The 17,578-nt window shown below is 41.4% G+C and overlaps 2 protein-coding genes across 3 annotated transcripts; both read right to left on the reverse strand.

Annotated features, from left to right (window-relative positions):
- Positions 1-111: 111 nt before the first annotated feature.
- On the reverse strand, positions 112-11,891 carry LOC118111232 (sodium-coupled neutral amino acid transporter 3-like). 2 transcript variants are annotated; one of them, XM_035159660.2, is made up of 16 exons: positions 11,713-11,891; positions 8,391-8,515; positions 8,216-8,300; positions 6,966-7,081; positions 5,945-6,018; positions 5,755-5,847; positions 5,563-5,644; positions 5,372-5,454; positions 5,136-5,194; positions 4,903-5,043; positions 4,669-4,748; positions 4,475-4,575; positions 4,178-4,302; positions 2,735-2,879; positions 2,494-2,597; positions 112-1,434 (listed from the first exon to the last, which is right to left on the reverse strand). In XM_035159660.2, the coding sequence occupies exons 2-16, from the start codon at positions 8,429-8,431 to the stop codon at positions 1,330-1,332; spliced, it is 1,434 nt and encodes a 477-aa protein (XP_035015551.2). In that variant the 5' UTR covers positions 8,432-8,515; positions 11,713-11,891; the 3' UTR covers positions 112-1,329. The 2 variants fall into 2 exon arrangements, with proteins under 2 accessions (XP_035015551.2, XP_035015550.2); XM_035159659.2 differs by lacking the exon at positions 11,713-11,891 and adding an exon at positions 10,100-10,252.
- Positions 11,892-13,314: 1,423 nt separating this feature from the next.
- Positions 13,315-17,540, reverse strand: apex2 (APEX nuclease (apurinic/apyrimidinic endonuclease) 2). The gene is made up of 6 exons (XM_047340111.1): positions 17,174-17,540; positions 16,988-17,071; positions 15,858-16,038; positions 15,314-15,457; positions 14,989-15,058; positions 13,315-14,629 (listed from the first exon to the last, which is right to left on the reverse strand). The coding sequence occupies exons 1-6, from the start codon at positions 17,388-17,390 to the stop codon at positions 13,475-13,477; spliced, it is 1,851 nt and encodes a 616-aa protein (XP_047196067.1). The 5' UTR covers positions 17,391-17,540; the 3' UTR covers positions 13,315-13,474.
- Positions 17,541-17,578: the final 38 nt, after the last annotated feature.

Here is a 17,578-nt window from a genome sequence, read left to right on the forward strand (position 1 = left end):
ACACACACACACACACACACACACACACACACACACACACACACACACACACACACACACACACACACACACACACACACACACACACACACGACTTCAACTCCGTCCATGTACAAATGAGAGACATATTTTATTGACAGATAACAACATTCAAATTAATTTAAAAATGTACAGGCTGAATGGCAAATTTAAAAAAAAAAAAAAAGGTTCTTTCATTTTTAACTTAAATCCATAGGTCACTATTCACCGTGCTGAACACTTTCTGGGCGTGCTGAAAGAAAAACAGCATTTCTAAACCCGGACTTTTATTCGTTTATTCAATAACTGGACTTTGCCGAACAAGATTTTGTTTTTTTTAAATAGTGTGTTGAAACCCATCTCAATATGACACAATAAATAAAGTCTTTGGTTTGCAGCTATGATGTCTTCAGCGACATATATAAACTTGATATTGTGCAAACCTCCTCTCTTTGTCTTTCTCTGTGTGTGATTGTCAGTAACTGTACGTTTGACCTTCATGAATTAGCAGCAAAATCCCACAAAACTGCATCGTATGAAAGATCGTCAGCCTCAGCTGTGACGATGATAACCTCATGTTTAAGTGTCAGAATTATATTAACAAATGATCATATTAAAACACATTAATTCATTTCCATGTACAAGTCAGTGAAACTTGGAGTTTGACAGATTGGAACGGTTAGTGATCTGCAGACTAACCCCTCGCGCGTCGTGTTGAGCTGAATCTGTCACGTTGAGAGACATTTTTAGATTTGGACACATTTAAATGTCTTTAATATGTAACAAAATCGCCACTGACAGTAATTTTCTTTTATAAAAAGCAAACTCTCATCACATTTCTGTTGTGTACACTCTGAGATTGGAACGGAGTTTGGCAGCGGCTGAGCTATTCCAGGACACTCTACACAACCATTCTCTAAAATGGGATTTCCATTTGAGTCACGCTGTTCCCATTTATCCTTTATGCTGTTACTCCATTCCCGGCTTATTCATTTCTACACATGCCTCCAAACCACATCCTTGCTGCAGCCTGTGACACATCAGTCAGAACATATTTCTTAGTATTCTCATGGATCTTTGTTCTCTCCTCCGTTACAGGACCTTTTGTCCTTTGGACCTTTTGTCGGCCCCATCTTCACTTTTGAATTTCTCTTTTCTTTTTTTGTTGTTGTTGTTGTTTTGGTGGAAGGCCCTTCACATATCTTTCGTCTTGTGCAGCCGAACCGTAGAGCTCTGCAGATTAGGGGGTAATTTAATGACAGGGAGCTTTGGTTGCATTGTTTTCATGGTATCGCTGTTCGGTCGTGGCAGCTAGTGTCCACCTCCGCTTCTGGACTCTCCAGTCACCCAGTCGGTGATGATGAACGACAAACTCATGATCATGAAGATGAAGCCCAGAGCAGCAAAGCATGCAGCCTGCAGAGGTGGAAGGAAACACAACAACATCTGTGTCAACAACATGTACAATAATAAAGTAATGCAGTAGCAACACTATAGGGTTTGTCCCTTTAAGATGTGTAACCTCCCTATAGTTTGTTTTGGGGGTTCATCTCCTAACATGTGGGGCGAAAGCATCTGGATCATTTCAGGTGTCTTCCTGTATTATCTGCCTCTGATTGGTCAGTGCGGAGAGACATCGAGGTTTTGATTGGTCAAGAGGGGGGCGGGACTAGAGGAGAGCGCAGGCCCGAGCGATTGGATGAAACAGCGCGGGAAGTGGCGTGTGTTTCTCCTAATGTGGAAGCTAGCTACAAAAAGTGAAGTCAAGTGTAACAGGTGAATGTAAAGTGTCTTTTAGGAAGTGTTTTGTTGTTTTGACTGTGGGAGCTGTGTGGCCACTTGTTAGCATTCAGCTAATGCTATGCTAGTTCGTAAAAAAAATAAACGGACGCAGGAGCCGCACGGGGGCAGCGCACCACGTGACCGGAACAGCATGGTTGCACCTCTGGCTTCGAGGGAGACTGACTGTGTTTGAATTAACTTTTGTTGCTTAATGCTACTTTGTACCCGAGCACATTTATTATATGTCCGGTTAAAGTCTGATCTTTGACATGAATAGCTTTGGCAAAGTGCCGTACATTTTCTGTTATCTATATTTAAAGGACACCTCCTGCAGTTCTGGGTTTTGCCTTAGAGAGGTTATCCTGAAGGTGAGTTAATCATTTAATAAAATGTTTGTTTAATAAATGATTTATTTTCATATACATTCCCTCTTTGTCGGTGTTAATGAACAGGCTTTAAAGCTGAGGTATTATTTCCTAGGATCACAAGGGTTAACACCGCTATTTACTCAGTTACAAGTTATTTTCATGCAGGTTGAAAACAGTACATATCATGAACGAGGTGTATTACAGGGACTGGTTGAGAAACAAAAGAACCCAGTGCTTAGGATCTTGTGGTGATCGAGGCCAAGGAAGCGCTACACGAGAGAAGATTAATGTAATTTCATATATAGCTAAAGGAATCGACTTGTACCTGAATCTTAGGTCTGGACAGTAAAGGCTCCTGCTCTTCAGGAACAATCCGGACATAGAAGATTCCGGGTAGGATGAAGATGAGGGTGGGGGCAGATGTGGCTCCTGTAGATGAAGGTGGAGAACAGAGAAGTTAAGGCGGCACACAGAAAGTGATTACACAGCTTCCAGATGATGCAGTTAATACAAAAAATCCTCACTGAAGCCCAGACTAAACAGCGTTTCTTCCTGTGTAAACATACCGATGATGCCAAAAATGTCGCGGATAGAGGGCACGAAGATAACAAGCAGGTTGACCAAGAAGATGAGACAGAATGCGATGCCTGCGTGTCTGGCCCAGTGGAAAGGCTTGTCAGGGAACAAGATCTGGAGCAGAGCCCTGCGGATCTGCAGAAGGATGGAAGGAAAAAATGTTTCCGTTTACAAACAAGATAACAAGTACTAAGACTGATAAAATGATTTAAAATAAAGGTCATCTGGTTTTATCACCACAGGTAACAGAGTTATGCCACTGTTCATTTGGCGCTACGCGTATACAGTAACTCCATCTTCCAGCTTTCTGACATTTTGGCGAGCATTTTCCATCGCCCCTTGAGGGCATAAATATTTGTTTGTACATGACGTACAAGACCAGAAGTGCAACATACTTGACAGTTTCAGTCTACAGAGCAACAGCAGCGGTTCACACTCGAAACAGAAATACAGTATTGTCTTTTGGGGGAAAAAACTCAAGAAACCCTTTTACATGGACACTGAAATCCTGTATATTAATTGATTTAAGACAATAATCTGAATAAGGCACTGCCATGCAAACAGCATGTTCTGATTACTTTAACAGGAATAAGGTCAGCGTCGGAATAAGCAATAATGGAATTATGTCGTGAGGAGTATTCCGACCTCCTATTGGAGTTTTCACAGCATTTTGCAACATCAACATAAGGCAGTTGCCAACAGCTGGATGACGCATGGCCTCAGTTTGAGTGTAAACATGTGTAGGATATAATGTTAGAGAAAACTACGGCATGTTTGCTGATTGACGCTGCATTTTTAATAATCTCTTTTATTCTGGATGCTTTCCAGCCATTTTAAAAACTGGTCCCTTTCAGCATCTGTAGATGAGTCTGAAGTCTGAAGAGGCTCCATACACTCAACACAGTGCTGGAACAGAAACAGCTGGTTTGAGAAGTTTTGCTCTGAAACTGAGTTATTTTCAGAACCTTGAAACTAACTCTATTCTTACTTTCTCAGACTGTGTGTATTTGCATAGATCCCTTCTGCAGCGCCACTAATGTGGTAAAGAGGCGACATTAGAAGCCTCATGAACTCGTAATGTTCCAGCTGTGAGTTCAGGATGTTCTTGGACAACCTTGGTAGGAAGTGACCTACTTAAAAAAGAAAAGCCCCAAGTCATAAACTGGTCTCAGGCTTATCTGCCAATAAAATATTTGGTTTATTAGAATGAATACACAATTTTTTAACCACTAGGGGTCATCACTTTCATGATAATGATTTTAATAAGCCTCCATAATGGCTTTCATACTGCATTTATCTATTCTTAGTAAATACAATTATAGAAGCTATATTTTATAATTAAAATATATTTATTGAGGTCAACCCTTTCTTTTTTTATGAAATGTGTAAAGTAACAATTACTTCTTTCTTTTCTAATATGATGAATATCTCACCGGAAACAGAACCACGGGGACAGTGAGCGTGACAGCCACCAGCACCGCCAGACGCACGCAGAGAATCAGGACGTCCCGGAGGCCCAAGCGAATGTAGGTGTGGAGCAGCTCGGACTCCACACCACCTATACACACACAGAGAGAAGCACACACCGCTTGATATACAGTATCTCACCTGGCATAGACCCTCATTCACAACATCGGAAAATGCGTATGAGCACTGGGCACAAGTGGGCCATTCATTAGAAATCTTGCCAATCACAACATCAGAACAGAGTGACCTTTTGAGTCTCTTACCATAAAAAGTGAGGTAACCAAAAAGAGCCGTCAGCAGGTACATGACAAACATGGCCAAGATGGAAATGTTGGCGACACCCTGCATACGTTTCTTGGTGGCACTGCAAAGAAAATTAAAAGAATTTTATTAAAACCTTTTAGCTCAGCTTTCTTCTTCAACACATTTGAAGGAAATACGATGTTTTCTGACTTACTCTCGCAGTTCGGTGTAGATCGGTAACACCTCGGGGTGACAGACAAAAGCGAAGGCCAGGATTGGGATTGTGTACGCGGTCTAAAAGCAGAGAACAACAAATGTTGGTGAGTAATATGCAGCCAATAGTTTACCTATAATCAATACAGCTGTTGACATAACGCGCTTCACTGCGCTCGCCAGGAAATGGATATACAGCCGACACTTGGCGATGTGTAAATGATATTCCACTAACCTGTGAGTTGACGGTAAACATCTTGGCTTCACAGAAGTCGCTCGTCTCATTCATGGGAGCGTGGTCGTCAGCAATAACAGTCATATTAGAATGATCAGCATCTCCCAGCGGACACGGAATATTGAATTTCTTGTAGATAACCTGGAGATTGACAGCAATCCGAGATAAAACGTTAAACAGAGGAACAGCTGAAGATATTGTATGAATCTTTATTTGGCTCTTTGCCGACTTACCGAAATGAGGAAAAACACCATGCAAGAGAGGGAGAAGCCACTGGTGTAGCCCAGGTAACCTGGATTAGAAAATGATTCAGTCACAAACTCAGGAGAAACACTGGAAGAGATGATGCTTTGAATTTCAGAATATGAGAGTAAACACAGCATAAAAAACAGGTCGTAGAGACGTGACATATATGAGAAAATAAAGGTAATCAACTAAAGAAAATGTGATGACAGGATGAAAAACATACCAAGTTGTTTCATGAGTGCTAGAGGAAGAATGATGGAAATGCTAACAATGATGATCAAGTAGTTTCCATTCATGTACCACTCTCTAAGAAACAGTCAAACAAACAAACAAACAAAATCAGTTCTGCAGAAAAACTAAAACGTGAGTCTACTGAGGTATATGCATAAATCAGAGTAATCCTACTACACTCACCCGGTGTTTACTTCAGCTTCAAGAAAAGCTTGAATAACCAGAGGAAGCTCAGACTTGATGATGAAGAGATAGCTGGACATTGCTAAAAGGAAAATGAAACAAGTTTATTTTGGTAATTTACTATGGTGTGTTGATCTGATGGCATCAGGTTTAAATATAGCAAAAAAAAGATTTTATAAAAAGACATCGTACCTCCAATGTTGTGTACTGTTATAATGCACGCAGCCACTATTTTTCCCACAGGGCCAAACGCCCGATTCCCCAGCTGTTCATACGCCCGGATCCCTGAAAGCACATGAACATTATATTTGTGTGTGATAAGTTTTGAATACAGAATTTATTCTGTGGCCTCATATGCTAAGTGAGCGTAGCTCTGGCTCACCGACAACTCCAGCACTTTTCAACAGGAGATGGATGGAATACGCAGACAGAATGGCAATGGACAGCAACAGGATTCTGTGAAGACACGAGAGAGGGGATTTAATTTTATCTACAAAGACAATAGTAAAAGATAATTCTGTTAATATTCAATCAGTGGGAATCATCTTTAGTCGCTGTTCTTTTCCACCCTCACAAGAGAGTTTGGCTTGGCTTTAAGAGACTCCCCAACCCCCCGCCACATAGCACAGGTCTGATCCAAGCAGGCGTGCCTTGGATCTGTTCACTAAGGTCTATATTTAACAGCTCAAATCTGATTTAGAGAAGCTGCGTGTGCATGAGCTCTAATGTACAATGTGACAGATCAGGCTTTGCGCAGTAGCAGTTGTAGGCGCACATTTACACCCACGGGCCACACAGGCACACACAAACATATTCCTGCACAGAGCTCAGGCCCCTGTCACCACACATACCTGTCCTAACACAAACACACAGATGACAGACACACCCCTGTGGCCCTGCTTCTAGCCTTATAAGGACCCTCCACTGACTGCATCCAACAACACAAACCTTGACCTAATCCTAATTATAACCTGAAATCAAATATCCAACTCAAAGTGAAACACCAGTAACAGCAAAATGATTAAAACATACACAACAAATAATTAACTATGCAAAACATGTAATGCAATATTATCACGTCTTGAAATATTCTTAAAATAAAGGATCAAACGGATACAGAAGCCATTAAGACATGGGCAAAATGACTTGCACACATCTTCACTGTGTTGAACACACTCATCTAACAGCCATGCTTTATTCTTGCAACCTCAAGGAGCGCGCACATTTAGCTTAACCCAAATACTAAATATAAGTCATAAGAAGAAGCTGAATATAGTATACTACAATATCCTCTTTGGACAAGAGTATTTTAAGGATGCAGTGGGCAAATGCATGCATCTACACGGATAGACAAATACATAAACAGTCAGACATATAGTTTGTGTGTTTGGCTTCATACTCACAAAAAAAGAATGATTCCAGTGTTGGACATTGCAAAAGCCAATCCCAGAATTCCACTGCCCATTATGGCGTTACTGAGATTAAAGACGGACATGCCAAATGAAGTCTTTCCCTCGAACTGCAGCGAGAAGACAACAGAAGATGAAAATCAAATTCTGAAACAAAATCCCACAACAGCACAAGGATTACAGCAAAGAAACATCTTCTGATAGACGGGGACATGAGTTGTGACCGTGATTAACTTTAAGTAACTTAACGTGAAGTAACTTAGTTGTGGTAGTTGGCCAGTGAACACAGCCTCGTAACGTGCACTCAGCACAACGGAGGGCCAGTAAAGAGACAGACATGGCTGGTTAAAACTTTATGGATTTATTTTTGATGGTACACCAGCCCACTGGGATTTGTCCTGAAGTCCCTGTGGCCATAAGCAAAATTCTGTAAAGTTAGGAGTGCCTCTACCTCTAACTGACCTGGGAGCCTCGTAAACCATTTACTAACACCTCACACCCCCCCCAGTACCCCCCACCACAATTCTCCCTCCTTTAAATCAGCTTGTTCCATGTGCGGGTCAAAGAACACGGATCACAAAGAGCTATAAACAAACAAAACCTAGTAAGGGTCAGATATTTTTCATGGAATCTCAAGATAACTGAACATGAAATACTCCGATATAAGGGCTTTGTCTCGTGTTGGCTGCGTATTTTCTCCACGGACAAACCTAAACATAGCGCATGTACTGTGTTTATATAGACGAGAATATAATTACATTTTTAGCATCTGCAATCGGCCTATTTTAACTGGCTCATCCAAAATCTTCCATTTGAGATATTTTCAAACATTCTATGCTATTTCAAGACCTTCTGAGGCTTGAAAGAATGTGTTGTGGTTATTATTTAAGGAGTACTACATACGACATGCACAGTATGCTCAGGTGATCAACATTTTAAACTCAATATTAAATCAAAAGTCAATGTCAATCCATTTATTTACATTATCGGCCATTAATGTGTGGACTGGTTCCTGGCGGTTTTCTGCTGGGAAGCACGAGACTCGTTAGGTGCTGGTGCATGTGATGAGTATTTGCATCTTTCATGAATATTTGCGTTTGGGTCAATAAGTGGCTGTTTACCTTTTAAACAAGGTAGATTTGGTTTTCATACAGCCGCTGGGCTCACAAACACACACACACACACAGCCACACACAAAGACACACATAGTACAGCAATACAACAAACTGAGAAAAATCACTCACATCTGTAAAGCGCATTTCTTTCATAGCACCAGTCTTATGTGGGAGGAACTCCTCGTGTTCAGCCATGACGTCCAGCCCATCAAACCTATACAACAGGAAAAAATATATATATATATTATTAGCTCACGACACATTAACTGTGATGTGATCTATATGGTTTGTTTAGGAGTCTTACCCTTCTTCTTTGCTGTGTCCATTCATCTTCTGAAGCTCCATTGTTTTGGTTGTTACTGAGGTTGTTGCTTTAGGGACTTTAAAAGATTCACGTTTGCTTGACTCAAGATTTCGCTTTAAAATTTTCTGGAAGAAAAGAGACAACCACTTTTGAATTTGCTTAATAGTTGCTTATCGAAATCTACTGCGCACCTAGAAAGCACAGATCTGACAAACTTTCCATTATTTGTGGGGAAAAAAAGAAACTGAAATCTTAACAACTAAAGAACTCACTCAGGACGGGCTCTGGTCTCCGGCACAATAAATATAGATTTATTTAAGCGACTGGCAAAGGTATTTAAAACTCCTCAGCCACTTAAAGGTAAACAAAGCCTATTTGAGGAAAGCCACAGCACTCAAGAAACTTTGAATACGACTAGTAGCCTACAATACAAACAGAAAAAAAAGCTTTGGAGCTTCAAAATGGCAGGCCTATAAAGTCTGGAGACACACCACTGTAATTTCTCCCACTTGCCAAAGACAACATGAATCTTGGATTTATGATGTTTTCTTCTTCTGGCGAACTCCTTTGCCACGGGTTCAATTTGGAGTTCTCCTCCCTAACTCAGATGTGAGGAGAAAAAAAACTTCTGGATTACAAAAAAAAAATTCGAGAGGAAATTTGACACGTTAGCTGTGTCAGTTTAAAGCTTGTGTGATATTAAGGGCTTAAAGTAACAAATGTTGTCAGAGGACTTATGTTGCTCTAATCTACTGTGGGCCACACAAAGCTGGCATGGACGTGCTCTGGGAATGAGCGTAGGTCTGCCCTCCTGCCACAGGGGTCATGAGATACTTCCCTTCTTCTGAGTGTCCTCAGGATTTTCACATCTGACCCCTAAAGACACAGTCGTTGTGACATTCCTAAAGAGTTTTACACAAAACTGGAATTTCCCCCCTTTTCCTACGCTTGTCGCTGAACAATCCCTACAACTTTGTGCTTGATAGCAGAGACCCACAGAGACAAACAAAGGCTTTCTGTGTAAATGGTGCTATTTAGTCTAAATACAGAGTAGTCCTTTGCCTGCATACTGGCCTCAGGTCAAGTTTGGTTGGACTAACTTTCTTCAGCTACAAACGCAATGACTTTCCCACGGCTCGTGGCCAACACACTCAAGCCACAAAGAATTTGGACTAAATGTCAGCAACGTGTTCCACTTTAAGTTTCGCAAAAAGACTCGCTCACATTGGAGGAGGCAGATGTTTTAAAACAGGGCCTGCTATGCATTTTAAATGTGGAGTGGGGAAGCTGGAGAAGCTGGAGAAACTTGACAAACCAAATTAACTGAAAACTTGTTCCACGTTAGACAATTCATTGGCCACGGCGTATAGCTCAGTGGAAACAAAGAAGTAATAAAACCCCAAAAGTTTCTACAGCCTTTTTTTTGTTTTACCCCAACAACCTTCCCTGATGCAGTTTCCAATGTGCTCAATGTATTGTAGTTAAAATGTCCTATTATTCTGAAACAATCATTAGACTAATCTTGTCAATGAACAACACACGCTCAGTGAAACATAGTGGAGATTAATGCAGCCTTACTATCTAGCACTGCACGCCACATGGTTTCTTGTCTGATGCAAGACCAGCTTACGATTGACAGTTAGCCCTTCCCTTTCCTTCCTCAACATATGAAACCCAAAGACACACACACACAAAACTGCGTAACTTACCCTTAGCCCAGCTGCCTTTTTCTGGATATCGAAATAATAATTCCTGGTGTAAATTTGGCTCAGTTTTGTGCAGCTTAGCTCTTAGGGAGTCTCTTCAAAGCTCCTTGGTAGTGAAGAGGGGAGAGAGTGAGAGGGATTAGAGGCTGGGAGGGAGTAAGAGGGAAATGGGAACACCCATACTTAACCCTTTACAGTTACAGGTAGTTTCAGTGACAAAGACGCTGTAGGGATCCGCTCACCAGGTGTCTGCACTGTGAAGGTGTCAACACCGGAGCCCAAACAATGGGAATCAATTGCTTCTAGTTTCCCGACAGTCTGCAGTTCGAGGCTACAGGTAAACCCAGGAACTCTGCAAATTTACATGGACTCTTATCATGCTGGAGACTGATTACCATGTCACTGCAGACTATGGGAGTAGAAAGAAGGCCCAGAATGGGTCTCCTCCAAGGTGGGCTTTTGCCTCACCATGGGCAGATACTCACTGACAGTTTGCATCCTGCTGGAAGTCACAGTGATGGTAATTAGCTTAGGAGATAAGTGCTTTTTTAAGATTGCCAACATGTGAGTGTGCTCAGGAGTGGAAACATGGTGCGTGCTCACAAGTTATCATGTGCTTGATCCAAAACAAAGCTGAGCTGTAGAAATGGTCATGTCATGCAACACATGTGACCCATGAAAAAGATCCTTGTAGTCCAGTAGGGTGTTTAAATATTGTTTATAACAGCAGACATCTCAATATTTAAACATCATATAAGGACATGCTGTGCCACATATCATGCTTCCTGCATACTACAAAAACATGCTCAGTCTGTGACTTCGATGTCAAACCTCAAATGTCATCCACTTCTCAGTGACATTTCAGTTGGTTGATGAAGTTCTACGTAACTAGATAAGGGCTTTGCTTGCTCACCAGAGAAACACCCACATGTTTCGTTATCTCACCCTGACACAATTGATTACTGGAAACGTGTCTGTTTCTACGATCTCACATAATGGACTGTACACGCTGGTGGCAGATCTTTTTTACATGTCTTAAAAAAGGTTTATTATTTATTCATTGTAACAAAAGGAAAACAAAGGATCACATCCACAGGCTGTTTGGAAGGTTTCTAGAAAACTCTCACAATTTGAGGTCTGTCCAGATGGGGATGAATTTGAATAAAGAGATTTGGCTGCTGCATTTGCCCTCAAATTACTTCAGGGATTTGAATGAAAGTCTAGGACAATTAAACAAACTTATGTATAACATAACACACGTGTGTGGCAGTACAGCTCACAAGGAGACATTTTGTATCCGGAGAAACACGTGCATCAAACACTTTATATTTATACCAAACGGTATGCCAGCAAATTTCAGCCAAGATGATATCCCATTTCAGTGAGTCATTTATAAAATCCCACATCTGTGCTATGCATTCTGCCAGTATGCCAGTAACAGCACATACTGCAAATGAGAACACATAGTTAAAGTGTAAGAAATGAGCTGTGAGTGTATAGTACCTTATTAAAGGTAAAACAATAATTTAAGACAGTATCTGTGTGAGTGTGGAACTGTATTGTGGCACAAATACAGATGCAGAGTGCTGCCCCACAGGGATTCTTCTTGTACTCACCGCTCTAATGGATGAAAGATGGATGTCTTCAGTCTTGACAGAGGTAGCAGGGTTAACTTTAAACGCTTGTTAGCTGATTCATGTCCAAAACACGTCTTTTACAGAGTCATTGGGTTTTTTGCAACCGTGAAAGGACTGAGAAAAATGAGGGAAGTAGTCATTTGCGTGCGTTAAAAAAAGATCTTTCCTGCCATGTCAGAAACCAAGCCCCTCCTGTTTCCTCCGTACTTGTCAGGCCACGTGTGGGGCTCTGTTACTTTATAAAATACTGCAACTGGATACTGCCAGTACTTTAGTGAGGGGGGGGGATAGTCGAACAGTCTTTCAAATGTAATATAAACCCAAAGAAATAAAAACTAGCTCCAGATTAGAATACTCCGCCAACTGGCTTACGTCACAGTGGTTATTCTGTGGCTGTGCAGCTGGTTGTGTCAATAAAATGTGATGCTGTGGAAAGTTACTTGTCTGTGCTTCAGCTTTGTGTCATCAGCTCACTATCATCTCCATCTAGTGGGCACAATTTCACAATCCTCACTGCAGATTATCTTGGACAATCAGAAGCTACAGTATATGATGTGGGGCAGTTTCATGCAATGAGCACAAGTAGGGCTGCACATTCGAATCACTAATCTGAAACTCAACTGATTTGTCTAGTATCATGTGTCATTTAAAGTCGGGAAAAAGTGTAAAATGTCCCTTACAATTTCTTAGGGCCCAAGATGACATTCTCAAATCGCTTGTTTCAATAACCAACATCCTTATCTCCAAGACATGCAAATTTATAATATAAAACAGTCAAGGGTTGGAAACCTTCACAATTGAGAAGCTTCACTATAAACTAGGGCTGCGAGCAGCACTGTGCGATCTCGGGACCTGATGCGGCCGGGGGGGGGAGTTCAAACAGGGACCGGACGAAACGGCTCAGTGTTGCGTGCGTTTTCGCGGGAAGGATAAACACGTCACTGCTCTGTTCGTTCAATTATTGGTCTTGATTCTGAGTCGGAAATCTCTGATGCTGAGGACCTAGACTATGTTCTACTGGATCAAGCGTTGTGGGTGTATCTTTGAATCCAGCTCTCCTAAATGAAGAAGGCTCCTTTGATGAGATGGAAGACTCATCATCAAAGGAGCCTTCTCCTAAATGGAGAAGGAAGAATAAGTTATAAATGAATATAGCAAAGAAACACCCAGCCATGCATGAAATAACACATAAATATATATCACTAATAATTTCCAATTACTCCAGAATCCGTAAATTTTCACCAGGCCTGATTTGGTGAGTTTTCGTGTTTGTTCAAGCCATCAGCTTTGCTTTGATCTCATTGTATCTCAGTCATCTTAACAAGATGGAGATTAAAACTACCTGGATTTTTGAGTTTTCGTCTTTAAGTAAATCTTAAAGAAAGTGAAAAAAAAGAATCCCTGGATCCACTCCTTTATCTGCAACAAAATGCAATCGGTTCCATTCAAGCCCAAGCGTTTTAGTAGTTTTTTCATAATCTTGCTCAGATATAAACCAAACACGGGTGAAAATGTATAACCTACTTGGCAGAGATAATTAAATAGTTTCAGCTCTGAGAATAAATAAATACAAACTCAAAATAGTAGAAAACTAATCTCTTTTATTATTTAGCTCAGAAAAAAACACTGTCAACAATTAAAAGCTATGAAATGACGAGACATCTGTGGGTTAGTCTTTCAGTAATTATTTGTGGTAGAGGTTTTACTGCTACGGCAGAAAAAATGATCTGTGTTAAATATGTTACTTTCCCTTGTCAACCCACGCAAAGAAATTACATCGAGCCTCCTGATTGGAGGCATGGCCCTGAGGACGTGCACACACGAAGAACTGTTTACCCATGTTTGGCCCCTCCTTCTTTACAGTACGCAGCACACAGGGTTCCCCGTGGACCTTACAGGAGGGCGGTGGAGGTGGTCCGTGAAGAACTGACTTCCAAAACACAGATGATGCTCCTTTGTTGGCACCCGAGTGTCCCACAGTGGGTTGTGTGGTTGAATGTTTTGTCTTCACCTGTTTGTTACATTTCTCTGCGGTGCTGCTGGTGCACGTCTGTGGGGAATGATTATTCACCGTATCTGTATCTTCAGGAACTCTGTCTGTGACTGAGGAAACATTTTCTCTCGTTGTGGACTCTTTTTGTGAGGTTTGTGTTGAGGTGTTATCCAGGCTGAGAGGTGTTTCACACTGTCTCAAAGGGGCTTCAGCAGGGGGAACAACATTTGTGGGTTTAGGTTTGAAAAAGGAAAGGAGGCTGCCTTGTGGCTTTGAATTAGTCTTTACTGTCTTTGTCTTTTTCCCTCTTGGGACAACAGAATCTGATGTTAATCCCCGCTTTTTACCAGAGACATTTCCAGCTCCCAGTGGGTTTAAATTCTCCATCTTTTCTCCCTCCTCCTGAGATCCAGGTAAAACATCCCTCTGCTCAGACTGAGCTGACTTTGGATCAACCTTAACAAGGAAGCGTGAGAGTTTCTGCTGCTTGCCAGCAAACTCTGGCAGGTAGCGAGTACAAAGGGGAGGAGGCTTAGAGTTGGGCAAGAGAGGGCAGCTCAGTTGCCCCCACACAGGGCAGTGGTCTGACCCCTCCACCTCTGGCATGATGTCCGCCGTCGCAAACTGCTCCTTGGCGAGCTGGCAATCAGCGAATATATAATCAATGCGGGTGCCATAGTTTGTCTGCCGCGCTCCAGTGAGTGTGGACCAGCACGTGAAGGCGTTTGTTCGAGTTGGGTGGAAATAGCGAAACGTATCCACAAATTTCCCTCCGTGGACGGGATCTGTCGGAGTTACCTCAGATTCTTCATCGAGTTCCTCCTCGTTCCTGTCTTCCTCTTGTTTGCCACCGTGCAGGAAACCATTCAGCCATTTCCTGCCAGGATTTTCACCAAAATCCTCCTAAGTAAGGACAAACACAAAGTACATATAGTTTTATTATGATGAATATGCAAACACACATTTACATTTTATTATATTACAGGGATAGTTTGACATTTGGGAAAGACTTTAATTAGTTTCCTTGCTCAGACTGATACCACTCATGTCAGTTTCTCCACTGTCTCCACCTATTTCCTGTATTTATTCTGAGCTAATCAGCTGCTGGATATAGTTTGATAATCAATTTACAGTCACAAGAGAGTTGTTCATCTTCACATCAAACTTTATAAGATACTGAAAGTGTTTCCCCCAAAATGTTGAACTATTTCGAGGTTAAAAAAAACGAATATTCATATGACATCATTCTAACTTTTACTTACAATATCGCAGGGATCACAGTGGTCTATCTGCCGGTGAGATGTATTTACATCTCCTAAAACAATCACGTGGCTGAAAAAATAAAAAGCAGAGAAAAAACTTGAGTTTGTTCCTTTTAACATTTAAAAAATATGATAAATAGAGATTAATAGAGTAAGTTAATGTAACATTTTCATGATAACTTGTCCAAAAATGGGGTTTACATCCCATTTGTCATTGATCATAAATTATGGTAAGATCGACAGCTTTGTTCAAGCTCAAATGAACAACAGTCCTAAAGTGGTAGAAGCAGGATACACATGCAACTTTTCAGGTCTCAGCACTCACCTGCCATCTTTCAGTACAGCTTCAGCCCGACACTGAAGCAGCTTGTAGAACTGCAGTTTGAACAGTTTTCGCTCCGGCTTTTCAGGATCAGCCCGTGGACAGTACACGTTGATGACGGTAACAGTTTGCACTTTGTCCTGACACCTGGGGAGAAAGAAACAAGGCTTAAAACAGAAAGAGCATAGTCAACTACAGCTAATATACTGTGACAGAAAAAAGTAGAAACACTATAGAATCTCCCATTTCAAAATTTGCTAGGCTGAAAGTGACCTCTTCAAATGTATTGGTTTTTTTTACCAAAAGTCTATAACTCCCCAAATATTTATTTAAACATGATAAATGACAAAGAAGGGAACTAATCTGCTATTTTGTAAGATACATGGTTGGAAGTATTTGTCTTGTTTCACCTTTGAAACTAGTAAATACTCCAAATAAGATGAGAGAACCCTAAATATAAACACAAGATGGGATTGCATAGGTAATTGCTTTTATGAAAAAACACAGACTCCTCACAGAAACCTCAAAGTACATTATTCTCTCTTACATGATTCGGTGCTGTGTGATGATGGCTCGTCCTTCATTGTCCAACAGCTGCAGCTCCTCGGTTGAAAACTCAGCGTGGTCACCGTAGCATCCCACTGCCCCTTCGTGGCTGGTGAGCAGACCAGTGAGACCCTCCTCAGCAGCGATGGGAGTGGCACTGTCCTTACAATAAGTGGCAACGCCTGTGCACATCAGGAATGGGAAGTGAGTTAGTTTGCATGGTGCAGTAATGTTACAGCTGCAACTGTAGAGCAGTGGTTACAGGGATATTCTACTTGACTAATAAATAAGTGTCAATACATTACAATAATCTTTTAATTTAGAAGACTGTGTTCTTAGTGAATATAGTGGGAAAAATTCCAACTACAATTTGTCTTTTAATGAAAACTCTGATGTTATTTTGATATTTTTGAATAACGCAGAAACAGGGGGGCCAGCTTGGCCCTGGGATATCCCCTTGACCCAGTGGAGGATGATGGCTGGCTGTCTTCTCTGATGAACAACCGGTCCCACCCCCTGCAGGACACCACCGCAGTACTGGGCAGCTCCTTCAGTGACAGACTGATCCAGTGTCTGAAGGAGAGGTATCGCAGGTCGACTGAACAACCAGTTCTGCTCCCAGTAGAACTACACGCACCCATTATGGACTAACTCTGGTTTAACTTTCTTAACTGTGCAATATTCACTCCGTCTGTGCAATACAATGATTCATGTGCAAACCATTCACTGCACATATTATTCTTGTTTTTACACTGTATATATTATATTTTCCTTACACTTAAGTATTATTATCTTGACACTTACTTATTATTACTTGCTGATGCTTATTTTTGACTCTTGCTGCTGTAACACTGCAAATTTCTCCATTGTGGAACTAATAAAGGATAAAGGATTATCTTAATTTAGAGATTAATAAAGTAAGTTAATGGAACATTTTCGATGTCGATTTGTCCAAACAATAGTATTAGTATAACAAGAATTGTGCCAATACTGCAAATTTACTAGGTCTTTTCTTTATTCACTGACGTCTGTGTCAGTTGTCATAACACATTACAACATCAGGGGCATTTCAACATTACTGTGAGGGACTCAATGACTTTAAAATGAACTTGTCGTGACTCTGTAATTAACCTGAATATCCGCTGCGTCCTCGACTGTAGCTGAAATATGAGTTGTAGCCGTCCACGATGGCGCTCCTCTCGTCCAGCAGGTCTCCTGAGGAGTGGAGGGGGATCTGTGTTATCATAACTGTCCTCACATGCACATGAGTGTGTGTGGTGCGTTACATGGCGGCTGCCAAGTAGGTTAACCACCTACTTGTCACTTTGGTCTCCTGCACACAGATGATATCTGCGTCCAGAGAATCCAGAGCCTGTTTGATTCCGCCTCTGAAAGTCCGGATCCCGTTTATATTCCAGGTGACGATCTTCATCTTGGAAAAAGTGACCGCAGCTGCTTGGCTGTGATGTGCAACCGCGGAAGTGAACCGGAAGTCTGGGGGAACGTACGAGCGGAAGTCACATTTTCCACTCATTTATTTCGGGTTTTTATTTCCTATTTAGTGTTTGTTGGTGTAATATATGTTTTTTATTAGTTTAATTGTTGTTAAATGTATATGTGTGAATAAACAGTAGACGCCTTTACCCAGAGAATCACGGAATATAATCACATTTGCTTGTAGCTGCATTTCGCCGCAGCCGAGCTAGAGGGAGCAGGAGCGCC

Source organism: Hippoglossus stenolepis, chromosome 6, assembly GCF_022539355.2.
Source record: "Hippoglossus stenolepis isolate QCI-W04-F060 chromosome 6, HSTE1.2, whole genome shotgun sequence".
NCBI classification, from domain to species: domain Eukaryota; kingdom Metazoa; phylum Chordata; class Actinopteri; order Pleuronectiformes; family Pleuronectidae; genus Hippoglossus; species Hippoglossus stenolepis.

Coding starts and splice junctions, on each gene's coding strand:
- LOC118111232 (XM_035159660.2), bottom strand. CDS start 8,431: ATGGAGCTTCAGAAGATGAATGGACACAGCAAAGAAGAAGG. Junction 7,082..8,215: donor AAGAAATGCGCTTTACAGAT/GTGAGTGATTTT, acceptor TTCTCGCTGCAG/TTCGAGGGAAAGACTTCATT. Junction 2,880..4,177: donor TCCCCGTGGTTCTGTTTCCG/GTGAGATATTCA, acceptor ATCCTTCTGCAG/ATCCGCAGGGCTCTGCTCCA.
- apex2 (XM_047340111.1), bottom strand. CDS start 17,390: ATGAGTGGAAAATGTGACTTCCGCTCGTACGTTCCCCCAGACTTCCGG. Junction 15,458..15,857: donor ATCACACAGCACCGAATCAT/GTAAGAGAGAAT, acceptor CTTTCTCCCCAG/GTGTCAGGACAAAGTGCAAA. Junction 15,059..15,313: donor GCTGTACTGAAAGATGGCAG/GTGAGTGCTGAG, acceptor TTATTTTTTCAG/CCACGTGATTGTTTTAGGAG.